Source organism: Cupressus sempervirens, chromosome 10 (genome assembly GCF_028749045.1).
Source record: "Cupressus sempervirens isolate cs-2001-9-10 chromosome 10, ASM2874904v1, whole genome shotgun sequence".
Classification (NCBI taxonomy): Eukaryota; Viridiplantae; Streptophyta; class Pinopsida; order Cupressales; family Cupressaceae; genus Cupressus; species Cupressus sempervirens.
In genome coordinates this window covers 947,775,299-947,796,001 of record NC_143127.1, presented here as the reverse complement: position 1 = coordinate 947,796,001, position 20,703 = coordinate 947,775,299, and the positions used below count along the sequence as shown (strand labels likewise).

Here is a 20,703-nt window from a genome sequence, read left to right as displayed (position 1 = left end):
AGATATCGGCTCAGCTACGCAAAGTCAAAGATTGGACCAATGATATAATTCAAGATGGGCGAAATTTCTTCCCTTCCTTTATCTCGACATTCAAGTCATTGATGGCTATTAGAGACAAATTCAAAACATTTGAAAGGGAGTGGAAGGATTTCCTTCCAGTCAAGGACTTAGCCATTCCTAGGTTACAGGCATTTATTGAGCTACCGGAGAGATATTTGGAAAGAACCAAGTTGGAAGATGAAGGACGAATGAGTACAGTGGAGTCTTGGTTTGTTGCCTTGACCATTAGATTGAGGATACTTGAAGAGATACAGAATGAGATTGCATAGCACATGTGGCCTGGGCGTTGATACTTCTATTTCAAGCATGATAAGCGATGTTGGGGTTGCACTTGATTTTGAAGATATCAAAGAGGAGAACCGTCAATGAGACAGAATTTGGATCGAGATTGGATGAGTTGGGGAAGGTTGCCATCAGGAAGAAGCTTTTGGGACCCTTGCCTCCCTTGAGGCCTTTATCGAATATGCGAAACTATATGAGAAGGATCATGAGAAGACACTGCAAGCGGCGAGCAACAAGATGAGGCACATGCCTTGCCCTCTCATGAAGGAAGTCAACAACAAGCTAGCCAAGTTCATTGCCTTGGCTAAAAAGATGAAAGAAAAGGGTAGAATTATATTAGAAAATCATTCAATGTAAGCCCAAATGGCAATTTCTCCTTTCTTTTGGGTAGGATAGGTGTCTGGTTCTGATTGGCTACCATTTTGGTGCCTTCTCATTGGTTGCCACTTTTCCTTTTTTCATTGGTCTGATGAGGTGGCGCCTTCTCATTGGCTAATAGGGTGGCAACCCTAATTAGGGTTTCTGGGATTCGATCTGGATCGTTGATTTTGCCTCTTAATCTCTACCGTTGGTTGTAATTTTAGCCCCTATATAAGTCCATTTGCTCTCATTTGTAAAGGGTTGAAAAAAATTGTTGCTTTAGATAATACCAAAATTGTTTCTTTATCATTGTTGTGACTTGCATGGTGATTAAGAACACTTAGTGTTATTGCGTGGTTTCTACTTCCAATAGTTAGAGTTAAATTTCATTGTTGTTAAAGTAGATTTTATTTCAAGAAAGTTGTTAATAGTAAGAGTAGATGGATAGTTGCATGGTGATATTAGAGGATGTTTGATAGAGATCTATAAACTAGGCCACTAGCATCCTAGCAGCTTGTTAGCAAGCCTTGTGTGGTAAGCTAGTCTTTTTCCCTTGAAACATTGCATCTATGGAGGTAAAGCCGCTGGTAAGCTTTCATCAAATTTGATCCCCGTCTATTTGCTAATCTTTCCATTCATAGGAGTAGAGGTGAAGTAGTAAGTAGTTGAGTAGTTGGAGTTCATTTAAGAAGAAAGTTAGAAAAGGAGAAGCATCATTGGTAGACATACACTCCATCATCATCACCATCAACATTATTTGGCACTCATATACTTTACAAAGCCAGACATCATCACCATCACAACAAGAGTTTGACAATCCTTGAATGAACAACATAAGGCCGCCTATGTGATTAACCAGCAAATCACATTAATATAACTAAGTTAGTATCCACAGGTGTAAGGAACATTGGAGCTTTTCTCATGTCTTCATGAGCATTTACTTTTCAAGAGAGGGATTGAGTGTTTGATATTCTATATCAAGTATTCAATTGCTATATGTTATGCAATGGTACAAAACTAACATCAACAAAGGTTACAAAGGAGAAGTGTGTGATGGAGACACAATTAGTCGAAGCCAAGGAGGCATGCAAAAGAAAGGAAGCTGAACTATAGGATGTTGCACTCATGTTAAAGGAGGCAGTGGAGGCAAACTCACACTCACAAGCAGATTTGGATATCCGTACCCAGCAGGTGTACCATCTTTGGAAGAAGTTGAACCCTCCCGCAGCATCCCAACCAGCTCCAAGGACGCTTCCTTCTTCCTCATCTTAGCTTGTTTTCTTCTATGTTATGTATTGAGCATTATCCCCATTTTGTGTTCGTCATCTAGAGATGACTTTCTCTGTGGGGGGAATGATGTTGCCAATAATATTTGTAAAGTCTTTTTAGAATAGTCAATAATTGATTGTGTTAAGTAGTGTCAATTACTGAAGGAAGCAAGACTTGGGATACTGTATGTACATTCTCCTAAACAGGAATAGATATCATCAAAACTCTTAAGAGCATTGTCATATGATGTACTTGAATGAATATCAATGAAATAAGTAGTAAGGTTGCTTGAAACATTGTGATATCTTATTTGTGTTATGCTTCATTGCTTTCATAGTATGGAATAAACGAGTTTACTCGAGATGATAAACAGATTAAGGGTCAAAAAGCAAGAATTTTATCACCATTTGAACTTTGAGCAAGTGCAAATAGCTAGCAAAGAGATCTGAAGGAAAATTGGAGAGATTTGGAGCTTTGACAATGGATGCCCTAAATGCGATCTGAAACGTATTTATCGACTACGCGAGGTTATATTTGCACTTGAATTTGAGTTAATTGAAGGAATTTAAGACTATGGAAACCCCTACTATATGTGATGTGAAAGAGAGACCAAGATATCAATTTAAAAAGCACTTGTTCATATCTATGTGAGATGAACCTGTGGGAGCTCTCTCATACGTTGGAAGGTGTGCAGTCAAAAGCATATCTGAGATCCCAATCTTACGAAATCTCTGAAATAAGACCATTCTAGGAACAGAATCAAAAGCTTTATGGAAATCCACAAAACAGAAGTAGACTTTCTCAAAGCGATGCTTAGCCTCCTCAATAATAGCCTGCAGAGTGAAGATATGATCCATAGTTTGATAGTCAGTATGAAAACCAGCTTGCCCTTTAGCTCTGCAACCTCTCCTATCTAGCTCTCCAAATAACATGGTGCTAAGAGTAGTAGTGTAGAGTTTGGCAAAGGTATGTCCGATCATGATAGTCCTATAGTTACCTGGGTCCGAAGCAGGTCCAGACTTATGGATAGAATAAATTACATGCCTCCACCATGTCTCAGGAAATCAATTACAAACAACTCTATTAAAGAGTGTAGGAAGATATGAACCAAGAACTGAAGCACCAAGTTTGAAGAGTTCTGCCTCGAAACCATCCTCATCTGCAGGTCTACTACATCTCATGGATCTAATAGCATCAAAGATACAAGAGGAAGTGAACAGATGACGAAAAGGACATGGAATGGAATGAAAGGAAGGCTGATCCGTAATATCATACAACAAAATGGTATGGGAAGTCAAATAGCGGAAGTCAAGGATGGAGGACGGGGGGAGCACCGAGGGAAAAGGGTGCACCAAAAACTCTAGGGATCCTAGATGAGTGTGGAGCAAAGGAATCTACACTGAGAATAAGCAAAAGAACACTTCTTATGGAAAAGGAAACGAAGATAAGAAATATGCAGGTGGGCGAGGTCAGGAGAATGAGTCTCAAAGGCAGAACAAACAGATCAATGAAAAGCTTTACAATCATCATCAAACCATTTAATCATAGGACGAGTACTCTAACGCTTAGATCTAAGAGGAGGGGGGCATTGAGGAATGGATAGGAGAGCAAAAATCGTATAGCAAGAGCAAGTAAGTCAAACATGACCGAGACCGCCTGAGAGTCGGTAAAACTAGCAGGTGTCAGGAGTCTCTTAAGATGATAGGAAAAAAGCTCACCATCACCCTCAAAAAAGCGAAATCTTGTAGGCATGCAGATAGTGTTTGACCAGGTGGGGGAGGGCTGCAAAGAAGGTACTAAACATGAAGAAAAGCGGATAGTAATGCTAAGGAGAGCATGGTCAGCAAAAAGGAGGCGAGAAATGGTGAAACGATAAATGGAGGGAATGAATGAAGAGGAGATGATGACATAGTCCACTACACTCGCACCACCACAGTGAGGCTAGCAGGTAAAGATATGGGAGCTCGAATAAAAGGATAACCCATTCAGAAGCAATAAATCAAAAGACTCACATAACTGAAGGAGGTGATGACCATATCAAGAAAGAGGACCAAAAGCATCATCTGAGGTACGCCGGAGTCCCATACTGATCAGATCTAACTCAAAAGTATAGATCAAATCCGAGCCACAGTCATGTATAGGAGGCCGGAGGTCCCTAGTGCATGCATTGAAGTCTCCAAGAATAATGATATCACCCATGGCCATAAACTGTGAGATACTCTCTTGAAGATCACCAAAAGGGTCGCTATTCTCCAAATCATTAATGGCATAAGGAGAAGAGGTCGGTTGAAAATAGCAAACCGCAAGAAAGATGTCCCTCTGATGGTGATTACGATGCCCAATACGGACCCACATAAATTTGGCAAAGGCGTCAAAGTGAACTACGGAAGTCAACCTAAAAATGTCATCTCTAATCAAACAAGCAACTTCACCTGACCCACGGACCCCACTAGAAGTACGGACCTCATCTCTGCAAACTAACAGCCACTGGTAACCCGGATACCCAAGAAGAGCGTGCATGGGACTCTCATAAGTCTCAGTAACGGCCAAAATATCAACAGACCCCACTGCATCGTAAAAGGACCAAGTAATGATCATAAAGATCCGTTACCATTCCAGCAGTTGACAAGAAGAGAAGGGAATTTCCTCTTGTCGGACTGTTGCCAAAGCCGTCATCTAGTCTTGGAGGTTGCCCTCTCAACCCACCCAACAGGAGGAGAATCACGAATCACAACTCTAAGATTCCTAATGACAACCCACTTTTCTGGCCGCCTAGCCTTTGCCACAATTCCTCGTGCATGTTTCAGCTCTATAACCTATGCCTTAGTAAGATTGTCAAGATAAATCTTAGAGGGGAGAGAGAACAATTTTCTCTTCACTCTAAGTGACCGAAGCCTATCAAAAAGGGAGAGAAATCTGATGAAGAGGGTATCACCATTACCAAACCAACACTTGTCTAAAGTGATATCGGATAAACTGAGTTGATCAAAGAGGAAAGAATGTCCAGCAACCATAGGATCCGCAGAGGGTGAGAGGCCTCAAACGCACAAGTTGAGCTTACATGCACAACGAACGTGCTCATCATCAATCTTTCCCTGCATTATCTTATCCAAACTCGATCGAGGTGTAGTAGTATCTGTGTTGGTGCAGAGAGAGGCCCAAGATCTCACCTTTTGTTCAATTTCAACAGTCAAAGAGGAAAGTATTGTAGCCATTTGAGTTTGTTGATCCTTGATTTTATCTAACCCTTCAAGTTGTTCAATAACAGATTGAACATTGGATTTTACGCTTGCCATTTCAAAGATAAAGGTGTCGGAAAATCATTTGAAACTCATGGTGTTCAATGCTGTAGACATTTTGACCTCTGAGATTTCAACTGTAAGTGAAGCAACCTATTCTCCGAGTGTTGTATTATCAACTTCAAGCTTCATAACCCGATTACATAAACGCTGATAAGTTAGAGGTTGATGTTGTGGATGTTGTGGCAGGTCACAGTCACCTGTAGTCATTGTAGAAAAACCTCAAACCCCAAAAATGTCAATAAGAGGAGAGTTGTGAAAGAGGACGATCAATTGCCTGCATAAAAAATCTGCAGCATAAAACCCATCAAACATAGGCACCCCGAGAGCAAACGTAGGTGAAGATCACACTGATAAAAACCATCACAGTAAACCCACAAACCGGCAAATCAAACCCACAAACCAGCACAGCAAACCCGCGATCTGCCACGAAATGGTTAAAAGATCCTGTAACACCCATTACAAATGAGAAGAGGAGGAGAGCCAATCAGCCATAGCAAGAAAAATTGCGAGTAGAGCAGAATAGGTAGGGCATGAGCACCAACGAAAAAGTTGCGAAAAGGCTATAGAGCAATAAAAGGGAGGAATGCCCACATAGCTAAAGACCCGCGAAGAAGCACGAAAAACGTCAAGCAGAAGTAACCCGACACCAGACACTAGATGCTCACGTAAATTCTTACAACCTTCAAAAACTGGACACCTGCGATCACTATATGCGGGAGCCATGGACGACCACAAACAGGAGAATGATGGTTGCAACGAAGGACGATAACGATACGGGAGTAATCACGGGAGAAATCGCAGGGGAGGTCATCGGGGGGGAGGCACTTAGAAAAATTGCAGGAGCATTCATAAAAAATATTGATGGGAGAAGGAGTCATGAAAATATTGATGGGAGAATGAATCCTGAAAATTATTGATTAATATGCAAGGTATGTACACATCACCAAGTATATACTAAGGGGGAGCATTTTATAGATAAAGAGTGCAATCAAGATGGAGTATGGATTGTATTAAAATGGCCCTACTATGATGGCTACTAAGAACAATACTAAACTGTGGAAATTTATCAAATACTTGCAAACACAAAAGATAATGATACCAATAATTCACCAGTTGGACTAGCTGAACAAATTCAATGATGATGCCAATAGGAAAAAGATTTTTATTTAGGGTAGATCAGAATAACCAGTCCTTGTTTTCAATAACAATCCATCTTGGAATGAATAGCACAAATTAGATTGGACAAGGATAAGACGAATTTTCTATAATTTTTAATAATCAAAGAAAAATTGTAAAACCTGTAATTCGAGCCATATCTGGAGTACTGTCGGCAATTTTTTTTCCCCCTTAAATCTGGTCCAGATTGATGCATTCCATCTGTCAAAGTAGTCGGACTATTCTTGGATGCATGACCCGTAATTTTTAAATCTTTGCCAGTAATCCAAATCGACTTCTAAAAAAAAACTCCCGACCTGATTATTTAATGTTTTTTTCATACTCCTGAAAGGGGTCCCATAATATACGGAGACTATAGGGAGACACCCGAATCGTAATGAGGAAGTCACGACTTCCGCTTATTAATATCGGCTGATGGTAAGTAGACAGGAGAACGGGTCTGAAATCTTCTCAGCCTGTCCCCGATCTGTTCCGTTACTCCCTTCTGCTCACACTGCGATCTTCCAATAAATTTATACCTTCCGCTGAGATGCCAATCCTGACGTGGGTTAAGCCGTCTGAGCACAGGTAAGACCAAGTAATGATTCGGTTGCAGATTCAACCAGGTACAGGTAATTAATAATCACAAATGTGTCTCCAGTTTCCTTCAAGTTCCTCCAATTCAGCACTAGTTAATTCCTTCCTCCACTGTCAACAAACCACAAAGTTTGGCCTTAGGCCACAGATTTCTGCCCTGATGAGATGACTGTAACACCACCTCCTGTTTTGCAATAATTCAGGTGATATCTCACACCCTCAAAATTGCTTATCAATGGGAGTTTTCGTTCCCAAATATAAATTGAGAATTTGCAGACCAAATGACTACAAATCACTCCAGCTGAAGAAGAAGTAGAATCCACAAAACGCTTGTCCAAATGGGTGCCTCTTGTCCTCTATTTATTTACTTTTTGAGAAGTCGCTGGAAGCTTCCACAACAACTTATTATAATGTATTTTATTGTTAATTAACTTTATAAAATTAAATAAATAACTTTATAAAGTTAAAGTACAACCTCAATTCGACATTAAGACAAGTAGGCCCCACTTACTGGATAATAACCTTCTAAGAGCAAGAATGTAATCATCTGCCAACAGAATGACTCTCTCTTCCAAAATCATTTGCCTACGAGAGTCAATGATAGGCAAATCCCTGGTAGAAGTTATGTCGCTAGAGAGGGGACATGACATGTATAGAGCATAATATCAGTGTATATGAATGATCCACATTTTGACATTTTGTATTGGCCACTAAGTTTTGAAATTTTGAACTTTTTGCAATTTTGAAAAGACATGGCTTACACTTTGACAATTTTTCATCATGTTGCCATCAATGCCAAACATGGAGATTGTTGGCAATTTGACTAAGGTGAGTAACTAGGAGTTGTCATTTATGTCAACGTTATGACATACGCTAATGACAAGCATTAAAGTTAGTATGAAGTAACATAGAAAATTGTCTAAGTATGATGCAAAGAAGCAGTGCGCAGTCAAAGTATTTTGTTCGGCGAAGTTTACAAAGAGCAGATATAAGCTTGCAAGCTTAAAGGAAGATAGTTTGGACATTATAGAAGATGTGTTTAAGGCCATTGAACTTTATGTTTAGTTTTGCATATGTTTTGGAAAGATACGCTCAAGACAAGTTTGATACTGCAGAAACAGAGCAGTCAATAGAGTATTGGCATTTTGGACAAACAGTTGATTTGACTTATCAAACTAAGAACTTGACAAGGTAGTGACAACATGCTAGATGTTAACCCTTACGTGGCAGATTTTAATTTTGAGTATTGGAAACGTGTGAAGATGATCAAGGCCAACAGTTTACAGAATTTGGTACTAAGGAAGAATAATTTTGTTTAGTGATCCATGCAATTGTATTGTAATGATGTAATTGTGTCATGCGCACTTTGTTGGTATTGTATAGATGTGAAATTGATGGTCAGAGCAGAGTAGGCATTTGTATGAATGCTTTGGATGCAAGGAACTTCAAGGACTGATCAGATATTCAAGATATCAGCACAGTCAAGACTTTGGTATCTATCTATACAACTTGTAAAGTTGCATATGCTTGTTTGGGTAGTGAGCTTACCTTATATATTGTACTTGTAACTCCTAACAGAGTTGAGGCTTCTAACAAGGCCTAGACCTCTAATAAGGACAGATACACTATATGCATGTAAAAGACTCCTAACAGGGTCTATCTTTCACAAGATACATTTGATTAGTGGATCATTTTGTGGGTACCATCCCCACCGGGGTTATCTTTTGGCCAGGGTTTCCCTAATTAACAAAATATGGTGTTATGAGTCCCCTTATGTCATGCATGATAGTACTTTTCAGTTTACTGATTTATGCAAATTTACAGTTTGTAATTGATATCCATAGTTGGGCACAAAGTTGTTAGTGGAATACTGATTCACCCCCTGCACACCCTGTCCCCTCCCGCCCACCTCAGTATTCCCTACTTCTAACACACAAGCATGAGGGTTGCAAAGTTCCAAAAATTGAAGGTTGCAAGAAAATCTCAGTGTGGAATGAAGTGTCGCAAACAAGAAATGGAGATGGAGGCACTGCAGTCTTAATCAAAGAAGTATGGGAGATAACATGAAAAAGAGGACCCTAATAAGCAATTTATATGGTTGAAAATAGCAGATAATGATGATACGATATGGCTGGCTGCATGATATTTTGCCCCAGAAAAATCAAAAGTATACAAAAAGGAGAATCTTGATAATGTAGATCTTTATACAGTGTTAAAAAAAGACATCTATTTTAGCACTTTGAGAAAGAGAGAGAGAGAGAGTGAGAGAGTTTGGTAAGAGTTTTTACTGCAAGGACAGCAAATAATCGGGCTATTCAGTTGAACAGCGAGAGTAGGGAAGTTGAAAATCCCTTATGATCAGAGGAAAACAGAGATCGTGTTTGGGAACGGGCTTCACAAGACCAATAGGGAACCATGTCTCATTTTGGGGCAGAACTTTTAGGTGTTTGTCGCTTGTATGATTTTTTTATTTGTAACGGAATGAAAATGTGGCCACGTTCAGAGGCATTACTTGTGAAAAATATAATGGACGAAGTGTTCTTGATTATGTTTTGTGCTATTAAAACTCTACTCTGAGATTGTTAGATTTTAAATACTAGGACATGTCCTTTTGAGCTGAAATCTGATGGCATGCCACTTTTTCTGAATTTTGAAGTTCATAGTTATAATTCTCAAAAAAGAGAGAGTGGTCTCTCACTTAAGAATAGTCAAAAACAAGGAAAAATCGTCATGAATCAAAAAAACCCAAACTTATTTGTTTCTGCCTTGGATCAGCATCTTGAAATACCAAAAGGTAATTTTTCATGCAAGGAAGATAGGGAGATAAGGAAAATTTATTAATGTCCAACAAGAGATCGCAATGAGGGTCCAAGGGATCCGCAACACAAAAGAGAAGGTCAGCCCACAGTAGGGACACCAAACAGTGCCCGAGGAAAGAAAACAAAACAATAGAACCAGGAAACAACACAAAAGAAAAACTCACTAGTGGCTCTAAGAGCCCGAGAAATAATCCAAAACCTAAGGATAGGCCGAAGGACAAGAGGGAACCTCAAGTCATCTCCAACGAACCTTGGGAGAGGGAGAAAACAATGAATAAAAATGTTGTTGATTAGGATTCCCACGAGGCCTCACAGATCTAGCATAACCTGAGGTGGGACTAAGCAAATGTTTAGTACCATGTACACGAGAAACTATCGTAAAGAAGGTGACGAGTTGATCAAGATATCATCTCATGGGGTGTTGATGTTGTAGAGAGTGGTCTTGAAGCCACAAGACTTCCTGGAAGTAGAACGCAAGCCGCCTCTAATCAATGTATCTGAAGGTGGAGAGGGACCAAGAATCCCTAAACAAGTAATAAAAAAAATCCACGATCTCATAATAGTTAGGGCAATGAAATATGAAATGTGTCTCTATCTCGGCCTCACCTAAGCTACAAATCTGGCAAATCCTATCCTCCCTAGCCATGTCATGGTCAATCTAAATACGGAGCCTAAGCAATCCCACTCTCAAGGAGTCAAGCGAAATGTAGAGGGCATACGACGAGTGGTGGGAAAGATAGGAAATTTGGACAATGATCTCGTCTTGAATCTAAAGAAAGTGCTTACATGGAAGGCATCTTTGGGCGAATCCCCCCAAGGGAGCTCACCCAAGTGGTATGGATATAGTGCATGTAAATGTCCAATCTGATGTGCATATTCAGCTCCTGCCAAGACAAAAGGAGATGAGCACAAGCATTGAGAGGGTACTAAAGTTGGAAGACAATCCATCTCGATCCTAATTAAACTAGGAAGAGCAGCATCCTAAGCAAACCAGCACCGAACATGACCCGAGGATCCGGAAACCAGAATGGCCTTCAAGTCGTGTAAGCAAGGTATGAATTTGTAGCACCCTTCATGCGAGTCTATGAAACAAAGAAGGTGGTGCAAGTGCCAAACCAAGTCAAAAATGGTACCAAGCCTGAAAGGGTGGGCACCAAACTCAGGGAGGAAAATGTTGTGGGGGATGGACTCTCTATATCTGATAATGTGTCAAAGGAGGGTCTGGATCTGCTTAGTTAAGGCCCAGTCGAACTCAAGTAATGAGGGTCCCCAAACCACCTAGCCATAAAGGATTGTAGGTCTTATCAAAGTGTCCATAAGAGCCATCGTGGATGTGGTGTCCTAAAAGTGATATCAGAACACTATCAAAACAGCCAAGGTCGGCCCCTATTTGTATATTGTTCTGGAGGATGGAAAGTTACCCGCCTGCATCGTTCTTTTTTGGCCACCCACATAAGGCCGAAAAGTAGGGGCCACATGAATGCCCCTTTGCGCTTTAACATTTGTGGTTGAGCCAATAAGAGTGCAGGTGGCTTGGTGTGCTCCAAACATCTCCGAACCAATCATAGCCCAAGAGGTTGATGGATTTGTTAGGCCACCAAGAACCATACCCTTTATTAATGCGAGGTTGAAGGGCGGTTCTCATGCTAAAACGAAGACCCCAAAACTCAACCCCCAAAGAAGTGTAAGAGATCTCCACCTTAACGCCCTGGGAAAAAAGTGCAGATGAGAGGTCTTTAGGCTATTGAAGACCATCACCTTCGTCTTGCCCAAGTTAACTTTCAATTGTCATGATAGAAGCAAGACCATCAAGAAGTCTTTGTAAACACTCTGGAGATGAAACCTAGAGGATCACATCATCCACCAAGAGCAAGATAGAGATCAAAACCTGGTGCAAAAAACAATCATTCCCAAGAAGCAAATGTTCCTAAAGGAACTCCTCCAACTCATCAATACAAAGGCCAAACAAGGAAGGGCATTTAAGATCACATATGCAGCAGATTGTTGGTTCCATTAATTCATAAAGCTCCAAAAATATGCAAAGGTATCGACCTAAGAAAGGGGAACACTTTCTTGTCTAATCCGTTGTATGATGAAGATTGTAAGGCTGCTAAAAGAATAGCCAAAGAGAACAAAATGGACAAGGAAAACAAAAGAATTTATGAGAAATTAATAGAATCTACAGAGAAAAGCTATGTTATCTCAAGAAGAAAAGAATTAATTTCTTTGGGTAAACATGTTCCCAAAGGATTTTGGGGAGAACTTCAACAACTGAGAAATTGAACGGAAAAGAAAATATACCAAATGCTTAGCGGCTTGACTATGCAAATTTCCTTTGTGAACGAATACAAGATAAAAGTAATACTCCCATAATCAACACTTCAAACGAACTTTTTTCAACGGGAGATGCCAGACAACGTATAAAGATATTGACAAGTAATAAAGCAAAAGACATTCATGGGTTACATGCTGAAGTCCTAAAATGGGGAACAGGGCTGCTTGCTCCTCATATTCAAAGAACTCTTAACAATCATTCAAAGTGGTTTCCCAACAAAATGGACTACGAGCATTGTTACACCCCTACACAAGAGTGGTGATCGTAATAGCAATTCTAACTACCAAACTATTATGTTCAACCCACTCCTTGGTAGGCTTTTTGGAACATGATAGAGCACAGAATCAGGATTTGGGCAGAAAAGGAAGAAAAGGCAGCATCCCCAATCTTGTCTACATCATTTTGTATTAGAGCCACAGAACTGTTGGTATGGTGAAAATAATGTCTGGGGTATGAGAGTTTGACGTGGAGACTACCTGTGATAGCAAAGGGCAATGTGAATCTCTAAAAAATTGTTGATACAAAAGATGTCTTCGAATAAGAGGACAAGATAGGTCACTAAAGACATGCAGGACTTTTATTTTAGGAGCAGTGTTGGGAAGAATGGCAAGAAAGTAGATTTAAAAACTCTCTTATTGAATAAGTAAAAAAAGATTGAGGCTGCTATGGATGCCTTAAAGAAGTACTATTCGTCTAATGGTATTTTGATTGCAGGAAATGAAAAAGAAGTAGAAAATAATAAGTTTGCAGCAGAGACATGTATGATGGAAGGGATGGGAAAAAAAAAAGTGGAGAAGAGGAAATGGATGCAACGATGTTCTAGTATGGAAAATTAAAAGTAGTGAGCACTGAAGTGGTCGCAGCAAAGTTGATATGATGTCCTTGAGTGTCCTATATATGATATGGTGATAGGCAAGGATGGAGGATATCTCCTACTAAGACAAGTGATAAAGAAGATGGAGTAATTATTTGCAGCAGAAGAAAGTGTGTCAATTCTTGGGGATGAAGATGTTGTTGCAATCAATCTTGAGGGGCTTGCAACAAATGACGATGATATAAAAAGTTCATTGTCAATAGAAGAATAGGGGCCTAGAAATATTACAAATGGAGATGAGAAGACAAACGTCACAATAGTGAAAGAATATGAATGTTGCAGCCAGTGGAGATGAAAAGACAAAAGTCACAATAGTGAAAGAATATGAATGTTGTGGCCAATGATGACAAGGGTATATTGCACTGTTGAAAGATAAGATATTTATTAATGTCCAACCAGAGACCAACAAAGGGTCTAAGGGACTGAGAGTTACAATCAAGAAACAACAAACCAAAGGGACACCAAACAGTGCCCGGCGAAAAGCAAATAAACAAGAAACAAAAAGGAAGAACAACTAAAAACACCATCGGGCAGCTAGAAGTAGAGGAAGGTAGGGGCCACTAACTAAGGCTTCCCAAGGACAAGGAAGTACCCCCGCACAAAGGGGTAACTATAGGGCGGGGGGGTGGTACAAGACCGTCTTCGAGAACATGTAGAAGAGGGTTGTTGTCAAATTGTATAGTCCCTACGAGATCTCATAGTCCTCGTATGAGATCGAAGCTAAGGGGTCCAATGAACACTTGGTACCTCTAGGAGAAGTGACCAGCGTGAAGAAGAGGTGATGAGCAAAATGGGCCCAAGTCTCGAGGGAGATTGTAGCTGTGAAGAGACATCACGTAGACGTGTAGCCTCGAGAAGGTAGAGTGCCAAGCCCTTCTAGTCCATGTATCTGAAGAAAAAGACAAAGGAACGACAATCTTTGAATAAACAATGGAATCTCCCATGGATCTCATAGCAAACGAGGTAATCAAATAGGAAGTGCCACTCAATCTCCATAACTACCATGTCACAAGGCAAGCAAATCCGGTCACCCCAGTCAATCTTGTGTTCAGTTTGGATGCGAAGCCAGTGAGATGTCACTCTAAAGGAACCTAGAGGCATACGCAAGGTAGGAGTCTAGCGTCGCCTGATACTAAAGGGGTAAACAATGATACTATCCTGACAATCAATATAGTGCTCAGGATAAAGGCAATCCTGGGATGGAGCCCCCCATAGGGATCAATCCAAGTGTAATGTATCTCCTATAGATGTCCATCTTGACATGCCCGTTCAACTCCAACTAGGTAGGAAGGAGATGAGCGGGGGTATCCTGTGAGTATTGAAAGAGAGGTAGAAGGTCAATATCAATACCTAGCAAGCAAAGAAGAGTAAAGGCTTGTGCATACTAACATTGGGCCTGACCAATAGGGCCAGCCAGAGCAATCACCTCCGAGGATCGGTAGGCCAAGTAGGAATATTTGTAGCAGCCCTTGATAGGGTCAACAAACCCCCAAAGATGCTGCAGAAACCAAGTCAGGTCGAAGATGGTACCGAGTTTAAGGGGGTGAGCCCTGAACTTGGCCAAAATGATACTGGTAGCGATAGACTAGTGGCATATGAGAATATGAGGAAGGAGAAGCATCTAGACCCACTCAATAGAAGCCCAATCAAAGGCCAAGAGAGAGGAACCCCAAACCACTAAGCCATATAGGACCATCAACCTAATCAGAGAATCCATAAGAGTCAATTTGGATGTGGTGTCTTGCATGTAGTGTCAGAAGCAATGTCTCTCAAGCAAAGCAAGGGAACCAAGGCCCTTGTTCACCCACGGTTGCATGGCCAGTCTCATACTAAAATGGGATCCTAAGAATCCGACACCCAAATAGCTGTAAGTAGAGGAGATCTCAATCTCTGACTCGTGGAAGAAAAAGTGCAAATGAGATGTCATCAGGTAGTTGAAGACCATGACCCAAGTTTTACCCAAATTAACTATGAGTTGTCTCTAGTCACAGAAGGAGGCTAGACCATCAAGGAGGCAAAGTCCATCGGGAGAGGAGGCAAGGAGAACAACATCATCAACCAAGAGAAGAATGGAGATTAGGACCTCGTATAAGTAGCAACCATCAACAGGTAGTAAGAAGTCCTAGAGTAAAGTATCAAGCTCATTAATGTAGAAACTGAAGAGGGTAGGGAAGAGCAGGCACCCCTACTTCAACCCAATAGTATTGTGGATGGGGTCAAAAAGGCCCTAAGGAGTTCAGAACCTACCCAACACAACTTGTAGAGCCTCATAATGACGGTCAAGAGGATCTCATGAATCCCGATGTCTTTAAGTTTCTGAAATAAGGTCGACTAAGGAAAAGAACTAAAAGCTTTGCAAAAATTCACGAAGCAACAATAAACCTTCATCAAATGGTCTTCGGCCTCCTCAATGATAGCACGGAGAGTGAGAATGTGGTCCATAGTTTGGAAGTCTGTCCTAAAACATGCCCGACCTCTCGCACAACAATGTCATGTGTCAAGCTCTCTAGAAAGGATAGTGTGCAGGACTGTAGCATAGAGCTTAGCAATGGGGCGAGGTGAGCCTGAGGAGAGCATGATCGACCAGAGGGAGGCAAGAGATGGAAAAGCGGTTAACGGAGGGGATGAAAGAGGAGTAAGACAGGGCTTAGTCGACCACGCTCGCATCACCACAATGAGGCCAACAGGTGAAGAGGTTGGATCCAAGGAAGCAGGAAGTCTGATTAAGATCATGAGGTCAAAAGACTCACAAAGGTGCAAAAGGTGATGACCAAACCGTGTTAGAGGACCATCACTATCGTCGGAAAAACACTGAAGACCTGTAAAGCCTACATCTCTCTCAAAAGTGCAAACAAAATCTGTCATCCAATCCTGGAGGGGGGTCCGAAGGTCTATGGTACGGCCATTGAAGTCCCCTACGATGATGACATCCCCCATGGCAGAGAATCTACTAATATAGTCAAGAAGGTCACCATAGGGGTCCCCCTCCTCAATACTATGGATAGCACTAGACGAAGAGGACGGTTGAGAATCTACTAATACAGTCAAGGAGATCACCATACGGGTCCCCCTCCTCTATACTATGGATAGCACAAGACAAAGGCGATGATTGAAAGTAGAAGACAAGGATGAAGATGTCTCTGCCAAAGGAATACCTCAACCTGATATAGCGCCACATGAATCTAGCTAAACTGTTTGAATAAGCAATAGAAGTCACCCCGAGAAGGCAATCCCTAACAAGGCATGCAACACCACCAAAATCTCTAACCCCACCAAAGAACCTGACATCATCTCTTGAAGAAGACAACCACTGGAAACCTGGGATCTTGGGAAGAGGGTGAACAAGGCTCTCGTGCATCTCAATAACCAAAACAATGTTAGTGGACCCCATAACATCCTAAAATAAACTAGGTAAGGACTAGAGAGAATCGTTGTCGTTCCAACAATTGATATGCAAGGAATCTTGGGGAGATCCCCGCACACCCAACTGTCGTCGTAGGCATCATTTGACCATGGAGACCAATCTTGACTCTCAACCCGAGGGAGGAGAATCACGAATGACAACTTTAAGGTTCCTAGTACGGAACACTTACTGGTACGTATAGCCTCCACAACTAATCCTCATGAATGTTGAGCTCTAAACTTTGAGATTGAGTGAGGTCCTCATTGACGTATATCTTAATGGGAAGAGAAAATAGCTTCATCCTCGCCATAAGAACTCACAAGCGATTAGCAAGTGAGGAATATGAGAAAAAGGGTACCATCATTCCCAATCCATGCTCTGCCAAGTGAAATATCTGTGATACCCAGCCGCTCAGTAAGAAAGGAGTAGCCCGCAAGTAGAGGGTCGATGGAGGGGGAGGAAGACCACAAACCCATACATTGAGTTCACGAGCCTGTTTCATGCACTCATCGGTCAACCTGGCATGGACAAGCTCCTCAACAACGGAAAGAGATACTAAGTTGGGGTTGCTACAAACCAAAGCCCGTGACTTCAATTGTTGTTCAATTTCTGAAGCAAGGGAGGCATGTTTACTGACAAATTCAGCTTATTGGTCTTGTATTTCACAGACCTAAAAGTTGTTAGAGTCCACAAGTTGTCTGAGATCAGCGGAAGCACCGTCGAGTGTGGAAGATAGGCCCACAAACTAAGAATTCAATTGTATAACTGTCGTAGACAAATTACAAATCAAGTCTTTTAGCTGTGAATTCTCAATTTCCAACTTGGCAATGTGGTCTACTAGCTGCTGGTAAGTTACAGGAGTGGGCGGGGGGGTCCATGGAGCTGCCAGTAATGAGAAGCCAGCCATACAGGCCCAAGAAAGCGAGCACCACATGGAATGAAGGCCGCAACAGTCAACAAAAAGAGAACGCAAGAGAAACCCACAATCTGGGAAGTCCAACATGGGAGAAATAAACAATCACGAGCAAGCTCAATAAACCATGGAAAACCTACACGAAGGTGCAGATAAACATGGGAAAATGTTGCTTACAACCTTGGGGCTGAATTGGTTAACTTCATTAAAGAGGAAGAACATATTCAGATTATCATTAGAGGAAGGAATGTCATTCAAAGGGAGACTATTCAGCTGCAGAAATCAGATTCAGAGGGAGCCTGTGTGACAAAGGGAGAATGCCTAATTCTTTGCAAGCTTGTGTGGCAGTGTGACTGCTAAAGCTCCCTATTTGATCAACTTGGAATCAACTCTCTTTTCGTGATATTCAAAGCAATGAGAATGTTGCCCCAGCTAAGAGGGAGTCTCTGTTAAGAAAGAGTCTTAGCCATTCGTATACATGTTGTTAATGAGTTCTTCTTTGCGAGGGAGAAGTTCAAGGCGAAATACCTTGTTAATGAGCTCTTCTCTGCAAGAGAAGTTCAAGGTGAAATCCCTTGTTAATGAGTTGTTCTCTGCGAGAGAAGTTCGAAGTGAAATACCTTGTAATGATTTCTTTTCTGCGAGAGAAGTTCAAGGTGAAATCCCTTTTTCCACCTTTTGCAAGTAGGTATGGTGGATCCACCCTCTGTGAGCAGGCATGGTGGGGATGCATTCTTCTCTGCAAGAAGTCTGAGGTGAAAGCCCTCATTCCACCCACTGCAAGTAGGTATGGTAGGTTTATCATTTGTGAGTAGGCATGGTTGATGTCATAGAAGAAATTCCATGATGTAGTGCTGTTGTTTATCCACCCTTTGGAAGTGGCTATGGTGGAAGTTATATGTGTGACTCCATGACTTTATTTTCTGTTTTTCTAATTCACCTTTTTGGAGAAGCTATGGTGAAAGTTGTTATGCTGAAGATAACAATTTTTATTTTTGAGAAAATTTGTGATGAGGTTTTGGTATTGACGCCTTCTGGTTGCAGCTCCTTTGTGCTTGTCAGGTTGAGACAAACTATGTCATATTAATGATCTCTCTCTTGCTAAGAGGAAATGTTAATGTTTAAGTAGCTGCAAGAAATCTCCTTCATGCCTCTGAAGAGATATTATTGTACTTTTTTCTATCAGAAGTAAAATGGCTTACATCAGTTTTTAGTACCATCTAACAAGAAGATATGGTGTGGCCTTTCATTTTGACTTGACAACATGTGTATGCTGATTTGGTACCGTCCTTGAGATTACTCGCATCACTGTTTTCTGGCAACATCCTCATCATTCTTGGTGCCACTCTCTTCATTCTTTGTGTTGGTTTATATCTTCCATGTGTCATAAATGCTCGGATATAACGGCTGAATGTTGATGTTCTTATTCACCTCTTCATTGCCACGAGGTGATTACCATTTCGATATCGAACTTTAGGGTGAGCTGTTGATTACACTTGCAGTCATGTTCAGCATATTGTGCGTGGTAAAGTTTCAGGTGGCACTGCTTTGGGTGCGAGCTTATACATCTTTGGTGAGTATCGTAATAGTTGTTGAAGAGAGTTTTGTGCATTTCAATTTTCTGAGCTTATAATGGCTCTACATTCTGTATTGTGATTCTTCTGGGCTTAGTGGATGATCTGGATCATTGTGACTAGTATGTTAATGAGTATTTGCAGCAGACTTATATTCTTTAATTGTCTGAGCTTATGATGGCTCTACATTCTGTATCGTACATTTTTTGGGCTTAGTGGATGATCTAGATCATCATGACTAGCATGTTAATGATTATTTGCAACAGAATTATATTCATTGAGTGATCATTGCGTGTTGAAGACATCATAAGGAGCATAAGGAGCAGAGACTGTTGTAATAATTTATGCTAATCTGAATAAAGGCACTATCTTTTGGCATGGCTAGGCTTTTCCTTCAAGTAGAAGGGTTTTCCCAGGCTATCTCCGGTGTCCTTAAGTTTCTTGCCTTACCAGTTATTTATTTATATTATTATGGTTCAGTAACTTAAAAGCTATTATATGTCTTCTCGGTAAGCTCCAAATTTGGGTTGCCAGGAATCACTTCCTACAATATAGTAGTGATATGAAATGATTTTCATTGTGACTATTTTTTTAATATACTCCAAAGATATCCCTGTGACCCAGGCTGCCGCCCAGACCGCCAGTGACTATCTAAGATTTCTATTAGAAAGGTTAAAACTAAATAAATAAGAGAAAATCCCATCAGAATTATGACAGAATAAAAAATTCTATGACGAAACTTTTGAAATTTTAAGCCAAAACGGGGTTCAATCTTGTTGGTGTATTCATCTGCAATACTACAAAGGTAATGTGTGTTATCACTAGATGGAGAGAAACAAATTGCTCGCCATTGTCCACAATCTAAGAATAAGAACTATTTTTAGGGTTTTCAGTTGGCTCCTTCAGCCACCTATTAAATAATCTCCATTAAATTTGAGTTCGGCTTAATTTTAGCTTGTGACCTGTCTCCAGTCCCTCGTATGATTTATATATAACATCGCCTAAATGATAGAGATCGATTGCACAGGGATGATATGTCAAATATAACTTCCATCTGATTTAACAGTAATAGCCTTTACATAATTCAACATGCATAACAAAGCAAAGCCAATGCAATTCTCGGACTGCAATGCTTTACGAGATATTTCAATCACATGATCTAAGGTCCACATGGAAACAGCTGAAAAGTCTCGGAAATACATAATTTGCATGAAATGAACTGTAAAAATTTGATTACCCTCATAGTGAGTTGGAGGAAAAGTCCTCGGCAGTACAAAGAGCTGCCATACGGCACCCAAAGAAAACAAAATAATCGGAAACGCGTAAGTTCTGGCAGTGCTGGCAAACGAAGCCATGGCTCCTCTTGTCGTGTTTGTGCTGGCAAAGCAATAGCAGAAAATTTTAAAACATCGGTATAATTACTGGGAAGCGCTTTTTTAACCGGTGGAAATTAATGCTTTAGATGTTCTCGGAGAGATAGATAGATAGAGAGATAAAATTTTAACGTCCACGAGGCCAAAAATAGTCTATGGGACAGCAAGACAACTCAAGCAGACTTAAGTAGCGCCTCTTGTGTAGACTAATGATGAGCCCCCCCAATTGCTCAATGTACTCTTCGTTGAACAGGTTATGCCAAGAACTGTCACATATAGTATCCGCAAACTTATCCCTGAGATTAAAAGGTTTGAGTTTTGACTCATTCTTGAATTTTGATTGATTTCTCCGTCCCGACCAGCCTGCAATTTGATGGCAACGTCTAT

The 20,703-nt window shown here is 40.8% G+C and overlaps 1 protein-coding gene across 1 annotated transcript in view; it reads right to left on the bottom strand.

Annotated features, from left to right (window-relative positions):
- LOC149537110 (DNAJ heat shock N-terminal domain-containing protein) overlaps window positions 1-20,351 on the bottom strand; it is a 322,115-nt gene extending 301,764 nt beyond the window's left edge. Inside the window, exon 1 of the mRNA XM_089807127.1 lies at window positions 20,181-20,351. Within this exon, the coding sequence (XP_089663253.1) occupies window positions 20,181-20,298 (118 nt within the window). The 5' untranslated portion in view covers window positions 20,299-20,351. The remainder of the gene's footprint in view (window positions 1-20,180) is intronic.
- Window positions 20,352-20,703: the final 352 nt, after the last annotated feature.